The sequence below is a fragment of the Paroedura picta genome, chromosome 5 (assembly GCF_049243985.1).
Source record: "Paroedura picta isolate Pp20150507F chromosome 5, Ppicta_v3.0, whole genome shotgun sequence".
In the NCBI taxonomy this organism is placed as follows: Eukaryota; Metazoa; Chordata; class Lepidosauria; order Squamata; family Gekkonidae; genus Paroedura; species Paroedura picta.
This window is the reverse complement of record NC_135373.1, coordinates 54,094,484-54,115,192: the sequence shown is the minus strand read 5'-3', so window position 1 is coordinate 54,115,192 and position 20,709 is coordinate 54,094,484. Positions and strand designations below refer to the sequence as shown.

General features: G+C 39.9%; 1 protein-coding gene across 4 annotated transcripts in view; it reads right to left on the bottom strand.

Annotated features, from left to right (window-relative positions):
* Positions 1-301: 301 nt before the first annotated feature.
* The window catches only part of HGF (hepatocyte growth factor), a 64,356-nt gene continuing 43,948 nt past the window's right edge, over positions 302-20,709 (bottom strand). For 3 of the 4 annotated variants that reach the window (XM_077338021.1, XM_077338022.1, XM_077338023.1), the window contains exons 9-18: positions 20,472-20,599; positions 19,199-19,301; positions 17,680-17,819; positions 16,646-16,684; positions 15,502-15,598; positions 12,513-12,587; positions 8,832-8,975; positions 8,364-8,470; positions 7,534-7,679; positions 302-6,176 (exon numbers count right to left, since the gene is read on the bottom strand). In XM_077338021.1, coding sequence (XP_077194136.1) covers positions 6,015-6,176; positions 7,534-7,679; positions 8,364-8,470; positions 8,832-8,975; positions 12,513-12,587; positions 15,502-15,598; positions 16,646-16,684; positions 17,680-17,819; positions 19,199-19,301; positions 20,472-20,599 — 1,141 coding nt within the window. In that variant the 3' untranslated portion in view covers positions 302-6,014. The remainder of the gene's footprint in view (positions 6,177-7,533; positions 7,680-8,363; positions 8,471-8,831; positions 8,976-12,512; positions 12,588-15,501; positions 15,599-16,645; positions 16,685-17,679; positions 17,820-19,198; positions 19,302-20,471; positions 20,600-20,709) is intronic. The other variant, XR_013231088.1, reaches the window with a different exon arrangement.

The window sequence follows — 20,709 nt, the reverse complement described above, 5'->3', positions numbered from 1 at the left end:
TCAGGGCAAATTAAAATGTTCTATCAAGTTGCAACTGACTCAAGGTGACTACGGCCAAGTGGCTTTCTACTTTTGTTTTTTATACAAGCCACCTCCATCCTTTGAAAGTTCACCTTGCTATTTTCTGAACAGGCAGTTCCATTCTCCAAAATGAAGGGAGGGGCTTAATTAATGGATTACTAATTGAGATACTTCTGTGCACCTGTGATACACTTGCTACACAAGTGCCACAGGACCAACAATACACATTTTCACCATTTCTATTCAACACTACCATTTCAAATAAAGGTATCATACAGCATTTTGATAAAAATATTTTATTATTAATAATAAAGATACAAAAATACCAGTTTTAATGCCTAGTATGCTCTTAGTTACAGTATTATTGGTAACTCAAAACTGTTGTGTTGACAGGAAACAGATCTGTTTATATAGAAGAATATTGAAGAAAAAGTCAAACATTTGCATTTACATTTACAGCACTCTTTAACTGGACTGGCACTGCCAAGAAGAAATTTTGGGGCTATAAACAACTTCTTCTACCAGTAGTAATGCACCAGAGGATAGGTAAAAGGAAAGATATTTTAGTATATCCTTGCAGCCAACTTATCTCATCCCCAGATGGCTTTCAAGGCAGGAGACAAGAGAGTTTGTCATTGCCTGCTACTACGTAACAAGAAACTTCAGCGGTCTATCCAAGTATTTAATGAGGTCTAATTCTTATCTTCTAAGATCTGATGAGACCTTGCTAGCCTGGGCCATCCAGGGCAGGATGATGTTTTCCCCCAGAAATGGTTGGAAGTAGGGATGGGTGATTCAGCTCAGATAATGGGAAAGGTGGCTGAATCGTGATCTGGTGTTTCAAGCCACCTTAAATGCATCTGCTTAAATGCATCTTCCCTGCCTCCACTTGCTCTGGCAGTGCCTGAGAAGAGGGGGGAGGGAAGAGCGGTGCTCCGAACAACTGATGACAGGTGTGCTGCCTGCTCCCTTTAAAATACTCCCCAAGGTGGGGGGGGGGATTTAAAAGGAGAAGGCACCATGCATGTCATTATCAACTTTTAAGTATACAGACACTCTCTTCGTGTCCTTCTCAGCAGAGGAGATGCTCTCCATTGCCAGGGAAGGGGGGGGGGGCGGGGAAGCATGCAGGTGCAAAAAAACCCTGAAACTTTTCGGATTCAGCAGAATTGATTCAGTCAAATGTTTTAAAAAGTGAAGAGGCGTTCGTATGTTTCAGATTCGGCTAATAGTTTCAGGCCAAGTCTGAAATGATGAATTTTTTGTGTGCACATATCTAGTTAGAAGAGATTAGAAGAGACTTCTAACAGTTGTTTGAAAAGAGAAATCCAGCTCTATTCTGGCATTTCTCTTAGGAACACTCTATGCAGCAGAGAGAGAAAATAACTCTTAAGTGTGTATGTGGTAAAAACATAACACACACAAAAATAAAATAAAATATCAGTTACTTTGAAAAAAATTAAAGTCCTCTTTAAAAACAGTTGTTGCATATTTTGAGTCAAATTCCACACACAAAATAGTTTGTTGGGTTCCAAGCAATAGGCACTGAATAACAATTTTACCCTTTCACAAAAAATCTCAGTGCCTTCTTTTTATAGCATGTATCTCATCCTCAGAAGTTCCACTAGAGAAAAGTTTCACCACAGTCATAAAATAGCATGGTCCCAATTCAAAGAAACCACTTATGTACATATTAAGGGATTTCATGTGCATCTGGAAGTTGCTTGGTCATTTTCACTTGTACAGCTGTTATAGCCAATTAATTTCTTTCCTAGGTGCAGTTTTTAAATTTTAAGAGAAATAGTACTCCCAATAACGATATCTTCCTTGACACCTTTGTGTGAGTGCTGCAGTTGTAACACTTGCATGGTAAAGTACCATTGGTACCAACAAGAAATATTCACAGGAATAAATGAAGCACACATTCTTTGCCAAATACAATTCATTCTCCCTGTCCTTGCTGTTCAAGTTCCTTCACTACACAAAGGAGATCAAGGCCAAGTCACAAATTCATTTTTCTGTCTCCAACAATTAATGTCCTCAAATCCTCATTTACATGCAAAGACATGCACGGAGGGGCTGTTTTTAAAAAGCCCTGAAGCCCCTTTGTGCTCACAGATCTAGATGGCAAAATGTAGCTCCACAAATGTTTAGTGGGAAACATAAATGGCGAGAAACTGATTTTGAAATACAAATTCCTTTCATGATCCTAAGTATAATTTTGAATCCCAGTCCATAACATGTAAAAATATTGTGTAAATCAGGGGTAGTCAACCTGTGGTCCTCCAGATGTTCATGGACTACAATTCCCAGTATTCCACTTTTAAATGGAATCTACAGCTCCCAATTGTAGTGGATGAACATCTGGAGGACCACAGGTTGACTACCCCTGGTGTACATCACAGACGTTTTCCTGCAGCTCACCATACCTTGGGTATACCTAGCACTCAGAGCCAGCAACTAGCTGTTACAACTTTCACTCAAGAGCCACCAAGCAGGAAGACTGTGTGGTTAATCTCTTACTAGTCCTATGATCATCTGAAAGTTCACCAGGAGCCGCTTTAAATCACCGATTGTGCATATTTATCTCTAAGCACCCCTAAGATAGCCCTAAATGTAAGGCACCCCCCAAGTGGTTATAAACAATAGGTTTTTAAAAATTATTTTGTGCAAATTTAAGATACCCTTCTCCTTGTTCTTCTTGATGGAGAAAATCTTGTGTTCCTTTCAAGTAAATAGGTATATTGTGTGAATGAACTAGGAGAAGATAAGGACAGAAAAACATTGTGTGACAAAGCCCAGAGACAGCCTAATAGGCAAGCAATTACAGAAGTGTTAATTATAAACTTTGTACATCTCATTCCACTGAGACTCTGCTCAGAACAAATATTTTAAAAATTCTTACACATTGTCTAACAACCTCCCCTATATATATTTATATATAACATTATACTGCCTTCTGCACAGCAGAAGTTTATATTTTAACATCATTATTTTTACACCGAACATAACACACATATAATACAAAATGCCGACACATAGTATAAAGAGTACATAATTTTTGAAGGAAAAAATACAAATTTTCATTCCAGCCTCATTTTAGCCTTCAATAAACCTCACTGTTACTTTTATGAATCTTGGTACATACATATGTTTTAAAGGGAGGGGATAACATTTTCGAAATATCTCACAACCTGAGCCATAACCCTGTTAAATTCAATTCAATTTATGTAGATCCAGCTGCACTGGTTGTAATAGCCCGGTCAAAGTAGCTTAAATCCAAGAACTTTGGTTAACAGAGTGACTGGCTGAAGAGGAATCCAAGCATTGCATACATATACAACATTACCTCAATTTAAATTCAGAGGTGGAAAATTTACTTTCATAAACCCAGAGCTGGAAAGAACTACCATCGATCTGTAGACAAAGACTTCCTCTTCTCCCCACATCGCCTTGACTAACCCATGGTTTAGGATTGTTGGTCGCCAGGTGGGTCCTTGAGTTGTCCTGGGATTACAACTGATCTTCAGACTACAGAGATCAGTTTTCCTAGAGGAAATAGCAGCTTCAGAGGTATAACTCTGTAGTTTGTAGTTTAAACAGAAGTCCAAAATGAAATCATCTTCCCACCCAGTTGCCTCTCAACTCTACACTTCCTTGACACAACCCTCAAATCTCCATGAATTTCCCAAGCAAGGGTTGGCAACCCTACATGAATTCCACGGGGTGACTTATTTTGTCTTCCTGATCACTGCCCCTCTTGATGAATTTACAGAAACCATGACCATTACTGAATTCAACACGTGTGTTTAATTTGCTATTCCTTGCAGAAGTCCTGAGAAGGTTTTAGAAAAATTAGTTAGGAAAATTAAGCATAAAAGAATGACACTAGTACACAGGTTCTTATACTGTTTGTGGCATTATGTTTCGATTGCAACTGATCCTTAGTGCTGGGTAAAAAGGGGCTGTTTCACACATTACATTGTTCAGGCATACATGCAAAAACTAATGCAATTCATGCAAAACTAACCAGAATCAAGATTGTTTTGCAAGTTCTACTGAGCACAGGATTGGAGGCAAAGGCAATGCATCTAGCATCTATGTCTTCCAGAATGGAATTGTAGCTTGCATCAGCTACTGCCACTGCATCTACTTGAGCCTCTGCTTTCCTACAGGTTTTAGTGTTTGCTAGTTTGAGAAATACAGGCAAAAGCATGTTGTTAATTGGGTAAAATTTAAACTCTCCTTTTAGAAAGCTGTGCAGTTATACATGCAGTTTTGGGAATTCTAAAATTCCACTTTTAAAGGGAATCTACAGCTCACAATGAAGAATATTAGAATGCATATTCATTTTTATAAAGCAGGTGCCTAATATTTCAAAACGAGTGGCAGCTAGCTACTAATGAAAATGTATTAATTAAAATATGTTCTCCCAAGGTGGGGACAAAAACACAGACAAGTGAAGCAGTATTTATGGAATAGTAAGATTATGCCCACACATTTAATTCATATGAAAACTGTCAAGGTGTACTAATCCTAGGACTGCTAATTCCATGCTGGGAGATGCATGGAGATCTGGTGGTGCAACTAGGGGATGTTGGGACAGGCAAAGTCAACAGCAGGGTATAATGCCATAAAATCCATACCCCAAGACAGCCTGGGAAACTGATCTCTAATCTGGAGATCAGTTGTAATCCTAGGAGCAATTCAGACATTACCTAGAAGCTCTTACTACTCCAGATAATTAAATATTTGTTAATAACCAGAGATTTTATTCAAGATCTAACTTTGAGTGATGGAAAGAATAATTTTGCATAGATAGTCATTTCCAGTAAGAGAAAGGATTTAACATTTCAGTTTAACTGAAATGGTTGGGAAATAGGTTCAGGATGGAAAAATAGAATTACTTCTTTACTCTGCGAATAATTAAACTGTGGCATTCACCGCCAATATAGATAGTGAATGCTAAGAACACATCTTTAGAAGAGGATTAGCCAGATTCATAGAGGAGGGGTCCATCAATGGCTACTAGCCATGGAGACTGAAGAAAGCCTTCAAAATATAACATTCTCAACTTTCATGAATTTTTCAACTATACCGAATAACTGCAATATATGCATCTACTGCGTGGCAAAATATGTATCAATTTCCAAAACTTCTTTTATAGATAACTGCTCTGGGAACTCCTCTACATGCTGCCCCAGTTGTTGCTTTGAAGTTCTGTAAACATTTTGATTGAACAGAGTTAGTCTGTCTGGAATGTGTCTGTTCATGAACCAGCATGAACCTCCACAAACAGCTAGAAAATTCATGGAAAGTTGATGCCAGTTACATTGCACGAACTTGAGTTTGCAAAGCATGAACAGGCCAAAATTCGTATCAAACTTGAGTTCATGAGCTGGTTCGTCCCCATCATATGTTAGTGGAGCCATTCACAGAGTCCTGCAAAATGTATCAAAAATTTAATTAAAAATGTAATGTTAATAATGGCTTCTCTAAGCTACTGTCAGGTTATGTCAGGGATTGAAATGTAATTAATTTAACTTTTAAGTGGGAGAGATGACAGAGTTCCAGATGATGAATTCATGCATCAATTAAGAGGCTTACATTAGGCAAGAGGAACATTTAAAATAAAAAATGCTGTTTATGTCTCATGGACAAGCTGACCTAACCAGCAGCATATATAAGAAACCAAACATTCTAAATCCACAGAACACATCATCGTAAAGTAACTGTACGCCAGCAATTTTTTGCTTTCCTATTCAAGTATCTTCAGGAAATAGGTCCCCCTACCTGCTTAAAACCACCGCTCAAATCAACATTTATATTAGCACACCAAAAGACAAAATGAAAAACATCCATAAATATCAACAAAACTTGACTATCAAGTAGTAGTTTTTTTAAAAAATTGAGGACTCTCTATTACATTTCAGTTTCATACTTCCCAAAAGGTTCCCATGACTGGAATTTGTTTTCTTGGATAAAACATTCAACTACGATCTGTACGTCATTAAGATTTTATGTATCCATCTGAAGTAGTAGGCCACCCGGACAAAAACTGAAGGTCGTTTGGCACAGCCACGCCCAGGAATGATAACTCCCACAACTATTTTAATCCTGTTCTGTTCGCAGACCAATGGACCACCATAATCCCGCTGGAATAAATAAAAAAATTAAAATAAACAGCATGCACACAGAGAGTTTTGTGAAACAAAAATAAAAATTATAGACTGTGTGGTAAGATAGAGCCTGAGGGATGCTGTCATGCAGAAGCAGGGAATGTCTGATTACAATTCAGCCTTACAACACTGAAATTAGAGATATTTTTCTGCACTGATGTAACATACTCTTGATCAGGGGTAGTCAAAACTGCGGCCATCCAGATGTCAATGGACTACAATTCCCATGAGCCCCTGCCAGTGTTCGCTCCTGCTCTTGATGATTGATCTTGGCCTGTTCATCATAATTCAGCCTAACCTACCTCAATTTGTACATAAGTACTGTCAAAACTCAACAAACTTATGGTAATTCGGATGGCTTTCAATGCAAATGAGAAACAAGATGGTTTGCCAGTGCCTACTTCTGTACAGTCTTTATTGGTAAAAGGCTGAACTGACACTTTTTTGTGTGATGGTCCTCCTGCTATGTTATCTTATGGCCTAAGGACACTGATAAGTAGGTACACCTCAGCCTTGCTATCCAGGCACAGCTCCTGTGAGTGAGGGGAGTCATGGGATCCTTATAGAAGGCTCTGTCTCATTTGAGCCCCCATGTGCCTTGTACTAGTGGAAGAACTATAATGCATTTGATGCATTTTTTAGTAATACACTCATCCCAGCCAAAGGTTTCTGCAAATAACAAATATTAAAATATTAGCATTAAAATGTATGGCTATCACCATATCACTATTAAATTAAAACAGCCCAAACATATGGCTACCTTATAATGACTGCTCTATTGCTTGCAAAGCCTTTGAGACGTTCAGCACTTTCCTGGTATGGTTAAGTGTCACACTAATTCTTCTCATGTAACCCAATATTTGGATGACTTTTATGTTCTTACTGGTAGTCTTGTATGAACTACTCATCTGGTTTTCTTTTAGGCTATAGCTGATTAATTGGGGATGCCCCTGGCATATGATAAAACAAAGGGGCTCTGTATGAATCTAGCTTACCCAAGTATCCTACTGGATTTGAATGTGGACTCCTCTCAGCTACCCCAGAAGAACTTGGGGAAAATGCCCACTCAGGGAGATGCAAGCCTTGTTACTTCAGCTTTGCTTGTTGGGCAGGGGTGGGAGTGGGGAGAGAAAAGTTGGCATGATCAACACTTCATAACTTGAAAGCCCTGACCAAATGAAGGTCTCAGAGGAGGATTTTCTAAGGTAAGGTTTCTTGGTGGTAAAGTTTACTGAATCTAAATTTCATGTTCCTTTAGATTTAGAGATAGAAGACAACATTTCAGATTTTACACACAAGCGCCTACAGAGTTTCAACATCTTTCTTTACTTACTTCACAAGTTCCACTGCCAAGACGCTCAGCTCTGGCACACATGTCTGACTCTTTCAAGACCATGCTTCCTTTAATTCCCTGATTACACTGTTCATTTCCCACAATGATCATATTTGCTTCTCGAAGGACCCCATCAAAAGAGTTGTCTAAAATTGAAATACAGATACACATTTCAGATACTTCCTCAATGAGAGGGAGAGATACAATCCCTTCAATTCTTCTTTATGCCATCCATGGAAACATTGTTCTGGTAACTACATCCTACCTTAATTCTGCATCTGTATTAATTCACATTTTAAAAATTCAACAGAGTTGGTTATATATTATTACATACACAATTAACAGCCCAATTTAAGAAAAGATAAATAGATTTATCAGATCTGCACTTCACCCTGAGCACATCTTAATAGTTAATTCTCAAAATTGGGAACTGTTTTCCTAACAAAGCTAATAGCCACCAGAGGGGAGGGATATAGATTGGGAAAACAGAAGGGGGAAGAGTTAATGCCTTGCCTCCAATGCTGCAATTCAGATTCAATTCAGCCACATTTCTTTGCAGCAGCTTTGATAGAATTTTAAAGGGATAGGGGTTACTGATCACACATTTACAGCTCAAAGTCCACAGATTTCATTGAAAGCTACTTCCAAATAATTATGCTTAATATCACAGCATTAATGAAGTATCCAATAAAGAAACCATGCTACTCAGTGAGAGAACATAATTTTATTTGGGGAGGGGAAAATTTACTTCAGTGCAAGGAAGTGGGTAGAGGTCTCATCATGCCTGCCCACATCCATCTCTATCTTCCATTTAAAAACCAAACTCTTACCTTCCGTATGCCCCCATCCATACACACTACAAGTGGTCCCTTCTGGAATAGTACATCCAGAAACAGATAACCTGATGATTCCCACAGCCTCACTGCTGACTGCTGGTCTACAAGCAGGAAAACCATATGAGAAAGGAAGAAGAAAATTGTTCTTAAAAACAATTCCCTTTAAAACTATAATTCATACCACAATGGAAGTGACAATATCCAGAACTACATTTCCTATTACATATAGTTTCCTAAGAAGATCAAAACTTAATTTTGGAAGACTGTATGAAGAATCTTACACCACAATACCAATTTATGCTATTTCCAGTTACATCCCTTTCAATAAAGCCAGTGGCTTAAACCCTTAATTCCTCATCCCTAACCTAAACAGAGTCTGAAGGTTATTGCATATTTTATCATCTCATTTTTTTATTTTGAAAACAAGGAAGGCAAGTAGTCCATACAAATTTAACTACAAACCTAGAAAGTTTCAGCAGTACCAAGTCCGATCCTTTAGGGCCATATACCAGCTGGGAGATGTTCAGAACTTGTCTGTGTTTTTCCTCAAGGGCTCTTTCCACATTATATATTCCAAGCCAGGCTTGATAGTCTTTCAGATTATGTCTAAGAAAAGCAGAACACATTAATGCTTTGAAAAAGTAGTATCTGTTCACATCCTCCTCCTTGGTTCTCTTTCCCTTGATTACCCAGTAATGCTTTCATAAACTAAATTACTGCAGCTAAATGTAAACGAAGCAGCTAAGGGCCTGGTCAATTTGAAGAGCTACAAGTGAGTTCTAACAGTTTCAGAATTCGGCCCTGAGAGCAGTAATACAGATAGGAGAACTGGGAAAAGTTGGCAAGGATGAGTGGTTGACCATGGGGTGGAGAAACCTGGGGGGTGACCATGGATGCCTCACTAACACTCGAGGCACAGGTCAAACAGGTAGCTGGCCAGGCATTTTTCCATCTCTGCCAGGCCTGGCTACTAGCGCCCTATCTGTCCTCTGAACACTTGGCCACAGTGATCCATGCAACTGTCACCTCCAGATTAGATTTCTGTAACTCGCTCTACACTGGCCTGCCTTTGGGCTTGATCTGGAAACTGCAACTGGTCCAAAATGTGGCTGCTAGGGTCCTCACAGCTACACCTTGGAGGGCACATATCCAGCCAGTGCTGAGGCAGCTGCATTGGCTACCAGTTATCTTCTGGATCAGGTTCAAGGGTTTTGGTTTTGACCTTCAAGGCCATCCATGGTCTGGGCCCAGTGTATTATGAGGGACCGCCTATTGCCCTACGTCCCCTGCAGGGCCTTACGCTCTGTAGGGGCTACCCTATTAGTCATTCCCAGTCCCAAGGAAGCTTGCCTGGCCTCGACCAGGGCCAGGGCCTTTTTGGTCCTGGCCCCAACCTGGTGGAATGAGCTCCCCGAAGAGCCAGGGGCCCTGCGGGAATTGTCATCATTCCGCAGGGCCAGCAAGACTCTTCTGCCAGGGTTTCGGTTGAGGCTGGGCAGCAAGAAGATCTAGCCCCCCTCACAAATGTGATGGTTGCATCTGTCATCTGCCCCCTCCCTTTCCCTCCTTAGGGGGTGTGGAATTGGGTTAGCTATATTGAATTTTGCCGCCATTCTTGTCGCAACTTTTGTATTAATTGTACTATGTTTTATTGTGCTTTTATTGTTTTAGGGGATTGTTTTTTATGTGACCTGCCTCGAGCCTCCGGGGGGAGGCGGGATATTAATAATAATAATAATAATAATAATAATAATAATAATAATAATAATAATAATAATAATAATAATAATAATAATAATAATAATAATAATAATAATAATAATAATAATAATAATAATAATAATAATAATAGGTAGACAGAGATTTCCATTCAGGCAAAAGAAAGAGGTAGATCTTCTAAAGAAAGGAGAATTTCTCTAGCCAGTCAAACAAGGAGTTAGCTCTGACAAGTGGAGAGATCGCTGATCTGGTGTGGTTAGAAAGTGTCTTTGGAGACCTTAACAGTCAGTTAAAAACTGAAGGCAAGTACTGGAGTTTCAAGAGAAGGGGTTTGGGCACTGAAAAGAGTGTACTAGGCTTTTAGAAGTGAACAGAGTAATAGAATATTCAAAGTGTGCTGGAGTGTTTGGAACACATTGGAAAAATAGCCCTTATGATACTCATTCTTATAGCAAGAATCATAGCTGAATGTAATCTTGGCCTCTAGTGAAAGATCAGCCCAATGGGAAATTGTCCTGGTAAATTAAAGGACCGATCTACCACTAAGCATAATGCTTTGCAAGCCTTGGGCAAGTCTTATTGCTTATAGACAACAGGGAAAAACTAGACCACAAGCAATTTTGTAGGTTAAACAAAGTCTATGTATACTACAGTCTCCTAAAATATCCCATGCTGCAAAGTTATTAGAAGATCTCACTTGCTATTCATAAATGAAGATAGTTTTTAGTATCATCTTAGGTGGCAATTTCAGAATTGCCACCTCAAATGCAAATAAGGCTGGGACAATATCCTTGAAATAGTAACATACCACACTAAGCAATCTGTACCTTTGCAGTCCACAATTATGGAGAACCAAACCATTTTCAAATGAAGTAAAAGATTCTTATATGCAGTTAGTCACATGGGTGTACTATGTTTGACATAACAGTATTGCAATCATTTCAAATCAAACTCTTCCCCCTTTCTATTGGCTTGAATCTTCTTGATGTTGTTTCTAATGAAAGCAATACATCTAGATTTCCCCTTCATTTGGGGGTGGGGCTGAGTGTCATCATCATTAATCCCATCAATTCAGTCATTATCTTCTGCTGCATTAACCATAAAAAAGACATTCTGAAATTTAAAACACCCTCTTGTGAAATAGACCATGAAACAACTGGTATAATAGGATGGGAAATGATTTGGATGGTAGCATCTTTAAAACTGGTGTGTGTTAACATATGTCATTTTAGAAACAAACAAACATTATTTCCAGCATTCATATACATGTCCTGGTTTCATTTACTTCCTAATTTTATTAGATATTTAATCTGCTTTTTTAGGAATAGTCACAGCACAGAATATGGTTCCTCTTATTATACTCTGTTCTGTCCTAACAACTACCCTATGAGAAAGGTCATGCTGAAGGATGGGTCACTGCTAAACCTCCATGAAATACAGGCCTCATACCAGGGATGGAAGTAAAAGGCCATCCATCCCAGCAGCCCTTCACCATTCTCTGCAACCTACATGCTGTCATTCCAGTGGGCTGAAGAGAAAAAAATCATCACCACTACGGCATCCACCTGGGAAAAGAGCAAGTTGGACACTGCAGGGTGGCGTTGGTTTTACTTTCATTTCTCTGCAGCCCATTTGCTCTCCTCCAAGCACCCTGGCAATCTTCACTCTGCCTCATGCTACACAGAGAATGGGAAATGGCAGAGGGAAGGAAAAGCTGATTTAAGTTGCAGCAGGGGTAGAGAGAGACAACCCTTCAGGCACAGACATACTCTGGTCATTAATAAGGTTAGAGTTACATATATCTAATGTTAATAGTTTGGTGGGATAAATGCAGAGTCCAGTGGCAGCTTTGAGACTAACAAAGTTTCAATCAATAGTTTGGTGGGATGACACGCTGAAGTCACAGGGTACTTTTGGCTGATGGTACTTGCAAATATGGTACTCCGCAAAGTGAGTCTCAAGGCTCCAATTACTACATCACATAAACATATTTCTTCCAAAAGCATTTCTTTGGTGGCAGCAGCCTGTAGCAAGCTTCTTAGAACGTTATTGGGTTGGATTCCAGCAACTTTTTTGTTCAATCTCATACAAATCCTCTCCTCCCCAACATGGCCGATGTAAGTCACCCTATCCCCAACGTGCTCTTTTTGATGGTAAAAAGGACCTCCCTTCCCCTTTTCAGTTTATTGAATCAAGTCCATTGTCATGTATTTAGATTCTTAGCTAAACAGATATTTGGAATTTGATAATTTTTTGCACTAATTCAGTTTTGTGATTGTTGCATTTGTATGTTGCTTTTGTTTGAAAAAGTATCAAGATGGAAAACAGATCCTTACTGCAAAATACACAAGGATACCTATTTGTCACATGTTGTCTCTACTAACAACAACAACAAAAAAAAAAACAACAAAAAAAACACCTTACCGAGAAAGAAAACACTGCCGTGCTGTCAAAACCCAGTCCTCCTTTATTAATGAACCTCCACAGATATGTCTGCTCCTGTAGGGCAACAAATCGGAACAGTTTTTACTAGCCACAACAGCCAGCATATATTTCACTGCATCTTTTTATCCATTACTTTTTGCTCTTCACAGACCTTTGACTAGACAAAGCTGGAAAAGAAAAACACAACTTTCTGGTTGCTTGTATTTTAATTTAATTATTTCCTAAGATTTATTGACTTTAGGGAGAAACTAACCTGATCATACAGGCGTCTGAGAGCCAGCTTGGTGTAGTAGTTAGGAGTGCCAACTTGTAATCTGGCAAGCCAGGTTTGATTCCCCACTCCTCCTCCACGTGCACCTAGCTGGGTGATCTTGGGCTCACCAATAAAGCTGTTCTGACCGAGCAGTAATATCAGGGCTCTCTCAGCCTCACCTACCTCACAGGGTGTCTGACATGAGGAGGGGACAGGGAAGGCGATTGTAAGCCGCTTTGAGACACCTTTGGGTAGAGCAAAGTGGCATATAAGAACCAACTCTTCTTCTTCTAACAGTGTGATGCTGGCTTCCTAGAAATTTTAATTTTGTTTTCAGCCTACACAATGGATAGCAATGATACAGACTTTTCACCTGAGCATGAAGGAAGTTTTTTTTAATTTCCTGTATGCATGCTATTATTCCTTTTCTGCAGTTTAACACCACAAGTAGAATATGGGTCTGGCAGTCTTCATCTAAATGCTGCAGCCTCTAGTCAAGCAGAAAGGCTAAGGAACCAGGTGAGCAAGACCAGGAATATGCACAGGCAGTCCAAGGCTTAGACTAGCTCCCAACCCTATGGCAGCTGCCAACAGGAGTGTTTTGCCTTATTGTGGTTTGGAATATCACCTCTGATGCATCAGAAAACATACTGCAAAAAATAAATCAAGATGTGATTGTGTCTATAGCGGCGTCATGATTCTTTTTGTGTGGTGCTTTATTAAACGCAGTAGAGTATGCATGCATCAGTAAAACAGCACCCAAAATTGTCCTGAAGCAGTGACAGGTACAGACCAAAAGTGATACTCTGTCATTTTTGTATGTTCACATCATTACCCATAATGTAAGGAAGAAAATGCAAGATGAAGAAACTGAACGCTTTGCTATACTGTACATGCTCCAGTTCCACAATTCATGTTCAGAATCTGCCTGGTCTCTCAGTTGAATTATAACCTTGAGATAGAAAATGCATGGCCGAATTAAATCATAGAGCAATAATGAAACAGAATGCTGAAAGTCATCCCCAAGAGGCTGGATTCAGCATAGTGAGGGCTGTTTATACTCAGCTACACACACACACACACAAATATTCCACTCCATAAGAGTGAATCTGGCTGCTCACATGACGCAAATGAAGCAAAGCAAGATGACTTTATGTTAAGCTGGACTTGGATGCCTTGTCTCCCTCTCACGAGCATTTTCTTGGTAATCTACCTTGGATAGGTATAGGTAGCACTGGTTGCCTCAAGCTGCAGGTAGAGAAATATTTTTTTGTTTCCCTTCTGGGCTGATCTCAGGAAAGCTGCTTATGAAGGAAGGACTTGCTTCCTTGGAATGGCCTGTGCAATGTCTGAATTTCCATGACACATCTGATGCCTGGCCTCACAGCCAGCAGATCTGCTCAGGAACAAGCTCCTCATGGATGCAAGAACAAGGCCAGACTGCCATGAGAGGTATGAGTGGAGGAGCTCATGAGTAGAATCCCTAAGGGGGCTTTTTCCTTCCAATCCTCCAGATAAACATTCCCAATCCACATGAGAAGGATGATTCCAGGAAGTTAATGAGATCTTTTCCTCTTTGTGGAAAAGACATTTTGAAAGAACAGTGGCAGAATTTATCAGGGGAAGGGAATGACAATAAGAAGTTCCTCTTTTAAGAAAAAAAAATTAACTGGTATGGAAACAGGCTACAATTTTTGAAGGCATTACCCACAACACTTGAGGCCCATGTAGCTTAAAATCTTGTTCCTGAAACTTTGGTTCAGGCTTCAACCCTGCAAAATCTTTAGTGGGCCTCCTGAGAAAGTCTTTGCTTTCATAGTGTAGGAGTGTAGTGTCAAATAGTTGCACCTGTGTCCTTGAGAAGCTTCACTCTATTTGCACTTACTGATAAGACAATTGGCGCCAGTTGTCTCCAATTAACTTGTTAGGAGAAATGGGCCTTGGGTGAGATGGGTCGACATTACATCACTTTGATTTAGGATTGGCTCCTCTAACTTGACATTTGTAACCCCATTTGTCAAGTAGTAAATTGTTACGCCGGAGATGATTGGTTTGTGTGCCAAGACCCCCACGTGGGGATCAGCCATAAAGGTTGTGTATTGTAACATCCAAAAAGTTATGAAAGTAAGTTAGTTAGTTCTGATTTGGAGAGAAACTTTGTCTGTGCCTTTGTGAACCTGCAACTTTGAAATTCTGTCTTATCATCATGCCATTCTTGTGAGTATCATGTGTTAGCTGGATATACTTTATAACGTTTTTGTTTTCTCACTGCCAGTGTATAATTATATGTGTGCACCTTAATAAATAACAACTTATTTTTTAGAACTGTGTCAATTGATTCTGAGACAAGCTAAGACACAACCTAGCCCGCCTAACTTGTGCCATACTACCAACTAAGCCTTTTGACTGTGGGACTGGTCCCTGGACAGGGTCAAGTTCCCAGGTAATTCCCTGACAGGCTCCAAGACTACCTCTGGGTCTTGGGTGCTTAGGGACCCGTTCAGAGGTGGTGGCAGACTACCAGCCAAGGAGGATAGACTATCTGCCTTCTTGGGTTTTGTAACTGTTTTGTCTTCTCGTGTGCCACCCTGTTCTCTAAAGTCTGTGGACTTGGCTTTGGGGACTGGGGTGTGACCACAGCCCATCTTTAATTCTAGAAGCTTCCTGCGTCAAAATTATCTTTTAAAAATATCTCCCAAAAGAGTCATGGTTTACCTGTATGTTAAACTAACCATCCATCCTTTATCAGGTTGAGTTGGGGTCCCATTGACAACTCTCAGCTGTTTTGTCGAGGCACAAGGAATGACAGTCGCTGAAAGAATTTATAAGTAACTGTTAATGCATATGATATTCTTCTAGATACTGAAGGCTTCCAGAAAAAAAACTTTCTTCAAATATTCCATAAACCAATGAAATTGCTACTTATATAGTCATCCAGAGAGCAGCTGGTAGTGCTTTCTGGCAGGTGGGAGAAGGAAAGATGGAGTAATCAAGATGTGGGGTTGACATTCTGCTACTGGTAGGTATTACGTTGAAACCAGCAGTAGAGGAAGGTATGCTTTTCATCAGTCCCCTGTTCTAATGCAGACCTATGAATAACCTCTCAGTATGTTCTTGGGGATCCTGTCCTCAAGCAGCAGCATTGTAGAGAACATTTCAGACTGTAGCTGGACAGGAGACTTAAGGTATTGTTCTGCTGATGGAAAATCCTCATTCTGCCATGAAGCCTATTTGGTGACCTTGGGCCAGTCATAGTGTGTCAACCTAACACAGGTCACAGAGCTATTGTGAGACTAGGAAGGAAGCTTCTGGGAGAAGGGAAAGGAATGAACTATATAGATTAAAAAGATAACATATTGGATTTAGGTAAATAAAGGACCATCTTACTCCCAATGCCCTTTGTAGGGCGCATTGCTCTGCCAATACCAATAGGTTGGTGATCCCTGGCCCACATGATGTTTGCCTGGCCTTGACCAGGGCCAGAACCTTTTCTGTATTGGCCCCCACATGAGGGAATGAGCTCCCAGAAGAGCTGTGGGCCATGCAGGGTCTGTAAGACAGAGCTTTTCCATCAGGCCTTTGATTGAGGTCAGGCTGAGGGGGACATTGTAGGCCCCTCCTCCTAAACTGTTCCCCATTATTCCCCAGCTGGATCACATTTTCTTTTGGGGTATTGGCAGCTGGGAGGGGGAGGGGAAGTAGGTAGGGAACAGGTTTGGGTGGGAGAGTTTGTTTATTGTAATACGTTTTGTTATTTTTATATATGTATTTGAAAATTGATGTTAGCCACCATGAGCTGGCTGGTCAGGAATGGCAGCGAAATCTAATGAAATATAATAAATAATAAATTAATACTTACAGTCTGAGCTGCTCATCATAGGAGTGGCATCTCCTTCACCTAGATGAACAGCACAGTTTAATCACACAGTGATGATTCTAGTTAAAAGCCCTTTGTTTACAGTTATGAAAGATTTCTGTGAACTGTAGGCATAATAAGAATATTAAAACATTACATTTTTCCTGCTTTGCTTGTGACATATAGAACGTTCAGTGCTGCTTCTAGAATGAATGTTTACAGACACATCTTATTACAGACACATCTTATTAGTGTTTACAGACACATCTTATTAGTGCTCTCAGACACCATCGCTTTGTAAAGGGTGTGAAGGCCTTTTGACAACAAAGACCTGATGATTCGCAGAGTTGTGCCTGAATTCAGTTAATCTGAACAGGCTGAACATCAGCATATCTTCAGAGAAAGGCTTCATAATGTGGATCCTCTTTAACTGAATCCACAAACCTAGACTTGTGTAATCTCCATAGTGATTTCTCCACTTGTAGTCTTATGGAATTCCAAAATGCAGTCTACTTTCTGATTTCCTCTTTTTCTGTTCACATCAAGAGATGTACAGATGTCAGTTTTTCAGATGCTGTATCCCTGTCAACACGCATCTTGGGTTGCATCCTGCAGATCTGTTATGCTAACACCAGCACTTTCCTCTGGACCCTCTTGGATCAGGGGAAGATATCTTGTGATGGGAAAGTCTCTTTGTAGACTGGATCTATGGCATTTTTTTTCATACCATTATACTTTGTTATCAAACATATTCACATGGGAGTTTACCAATGAGCCCTTAAAAGTATGACCAGGGCTACAATTACAGATTAGCACATACTTGGTTGTGACTACTGGATAATTACAGTTGCATGGCATTTACTGCATTGTAACCTTAGTCAACAACACACTTCTCTTTTTCATCAAGAGCCAAACTCTAAATCTGAATGGTCATGTTTGTGAGCTAGAATCCAGCACACCCCATGCTTACTAATGACATTCATAAAGCGTCCAGCAATACTTTAGTGACTGACACCTCTCCTCTGCAGAGTACTTACATTTTGATAGAGAGCAGTAGTCCCAGGGGACATGAGGATCACTTGTGTAGCACCATGGACCATGGGCGTCATCATCTGGATTGCGGCAGTAATTTCTTTTCAGTTTGCTGACATCTGGCTCCTTATATATTGGCAGATGCCTATAAAGAAAATATATTCCAAGGATACCACCACACTTTATACACCTTATGTTGCTAAACGTAATTTTTGATTAAAATTTTACTAAACTTTAATGAGCATTTGGGAGGTGATGGCTTCTAAAAATCAGTGTGTAGTAGTGGCTAAGAGGGTGAGAGCAAGGTATGGGAATCTTGAGTTCTGCTCCCTACTCAGCCATGAGGCTAGGTAGTGGACCTTGGGCTAGTCACTCTCTCTCAGTCCTACATATACTTCACAAGGTTGTGGCAAGGATAACACAGGCACTACTCTCAGTTCTTTGAAGAAAGGGAAAGATACATAAATGGTGCATAAATAAACCAGAAATGAAAGCAAACCCTGATGCTAAGTGGCCAGCTTGCAGTGGTGACAAGAGACAGGGCTTCCTCAGTGGTGTCATCAGCCTTACTATCTTTTAGGCCACATTTCTCTTTATTCGGACACTTATGGTGCACTTCTAGTCTGAAGTCTATTTTATGATTGTTTTATGTTCTCTGTTAAATTGTTTTACTATTGTAGATACAAATTTTATGCTCCAGGATTTTCACACTGGTTTCATGCCCCATATGGGTTCTTTAACAGTTATATTTTGAATGGCTTGCTGTTATTTATTTTTCTATTATATTGATTTTACTTCCTGAGCTACCTTAAGCCAAAGGGTTTCCATGAAAGGAGGCTTCAACAGTCGGACTTTTCTGGACTTTTCAACAGCAGGACTTTTAACTGAAAATGTCTTCTCAAATATGCCACAGTTCAACATGAAATTTTAAAATGTGATTGAAATAACTTGTTTTGTATATCAATTTACAGTTTGCATCCTATCCCTTGGTTCGGATGACAGAATCACTGGAAAGGGAGGTTATTTCCCTTGATTTCCCCTTCAACAGACTCCCACATATACACTTGACCCCATGCTACTAAAGAGGGCTTGACTACCACAAAGAAATGGTGAGGGGATCAGGTGGCAAGGGGAATGGGAAAGTTCCACTCCACAAGCTGATCTTTCTGTATACAAGCTAGCATATCTTTATTCTTTGTTCAGATTGATTGAAAAGGCAATTCTTAGCATTTGTCAGGAGTTTATCAGGACATTTTATAATACAAATAAGAAAACTAATCTTCAGACTTTTCAAAACTTAACAGTTTGAAAAGAAAGGGAGGAATCCAGCAAAAGGCGAAAGGACTGAAACGGTTCTATTAATCGACAACACAGCTGCTACAAAGGACTGGATTCAAAGGTTCCTCCATGGAGGCAACCATTCCAGAACCAAATGAGTACTTTTTAGCCAACATGAGATATTTAAATTTTCTATAATAATGGAGAAGGAAGTGCTATTCGTGTTTTAATTATTTTTGTACATACCTCATTAAATCCTGAATGTTTTCATCCCACATGGAGCAAGTTAAGCCAAATCTTGTCTGGGCCAGATTCCCCATATAATTGGTCCCATTCCCTCGATAGCAATCTACACAAAGAGCATTTGGTTAAAATGTTGTTAACAAGCCTATTCAAATGTTAGCTGCAAAATGGGGGTAAGCAGACCTATTTAGTTTTTAAATTTAACACAGAATTTAAAAGCTGTGCCAGTAAACACACAACTGAGAAAAACTTAACCCATCTAAACATATATGAATTCAAGAACTGTTTGGCACCCACAAACATAAATAAGTAACAGGAAAGTCAATAAGTAACTTGATTTTGCTGCCTGTTTCAGTTGTACTGGGAACTATTCAGTCTAAATTGTAATTTGTTGACTATGGACACGGTAAGGTCACCAAATGCATGAACATGTCTAAGAGCTGCCAATGCATTGTTCATTTTGCAAGTGAAATCCAGATGTTTTCAGCAGGCCTGCTTATAGGATAAAACTTTAGCATATTACAAAGAGATCCTGGATTTTGGCAAGGACTGAGAAATGCAGTTACAATAAGCAGAGGAAGGCACACACTGCTACTAATTTTTTAATCATAATTGCGGTTTCACTTAATATGCATCATTGCTTAACATTAAAGAAAATGTTGTGTTTGTCAAGATCTGTGAATCTGTTCCACATTGTAACTTAACTGTCCAGGTCATTTAGTGCTATGGAACTGAAGTGTATCTTTAAAAGGAAATGTAAGATGACATCATGACCTAGCAGATTCCTTTGCAGAGTTACTCCACCCCAAACTCAGGGAAATCCAGGCTTAGACTGACAGATCTTTTCATAAGATTGTATTGTTGGTCTGACCTTGCAGCCTCACCCATCTGTCAGGCACGTGGACAACCCAGGCATACAGGTGGACAACCCAGGCATACAGACTCTGTGCCCTTGGATTAGCTTCAACACACATAAATGCCCTTTGCTGTTGAAGCTTCTGCAGAAAATAAACCAAGCAACTTGCCAAAGACACAGAAGTAATTCCATCACTCCTTGCCCGGGCTCTTCTGTTTTAAATATGTCACAAACAAAAGAAATACAATATGTAGACAGCATGTCCCCTACTGTCTCACACTGCACACAGCTTAATGTTTCCTGTCACATTCCTACCAGCACAACAGGAAAGCAGGTCTCATAGCTACAGCCTCCAAGGATACTAACACAGCCACTGCCACCTCACGTTGGAATAATCTTACCTAGCTAGATCAGACTTACCCCGCTCACCCGGCAGATCGCATTTCGGTATCTGGTAACAATACCCAATGCGAATGTTCGGGTTGGTAGTAAAACACCAGGGTGCCTCTGCTCCATCTGGATTTCGGCAGTAGTTCTCTCTTAGGTCCCTATAAAAATAAGCATATTAGCATACGCCAGATGTACTGCTGCTGTTTCTCATTGCTTTTAGGCTATACATGGCCAATAATCCAAGCTGCTTGGCATACCCTTGTCACTG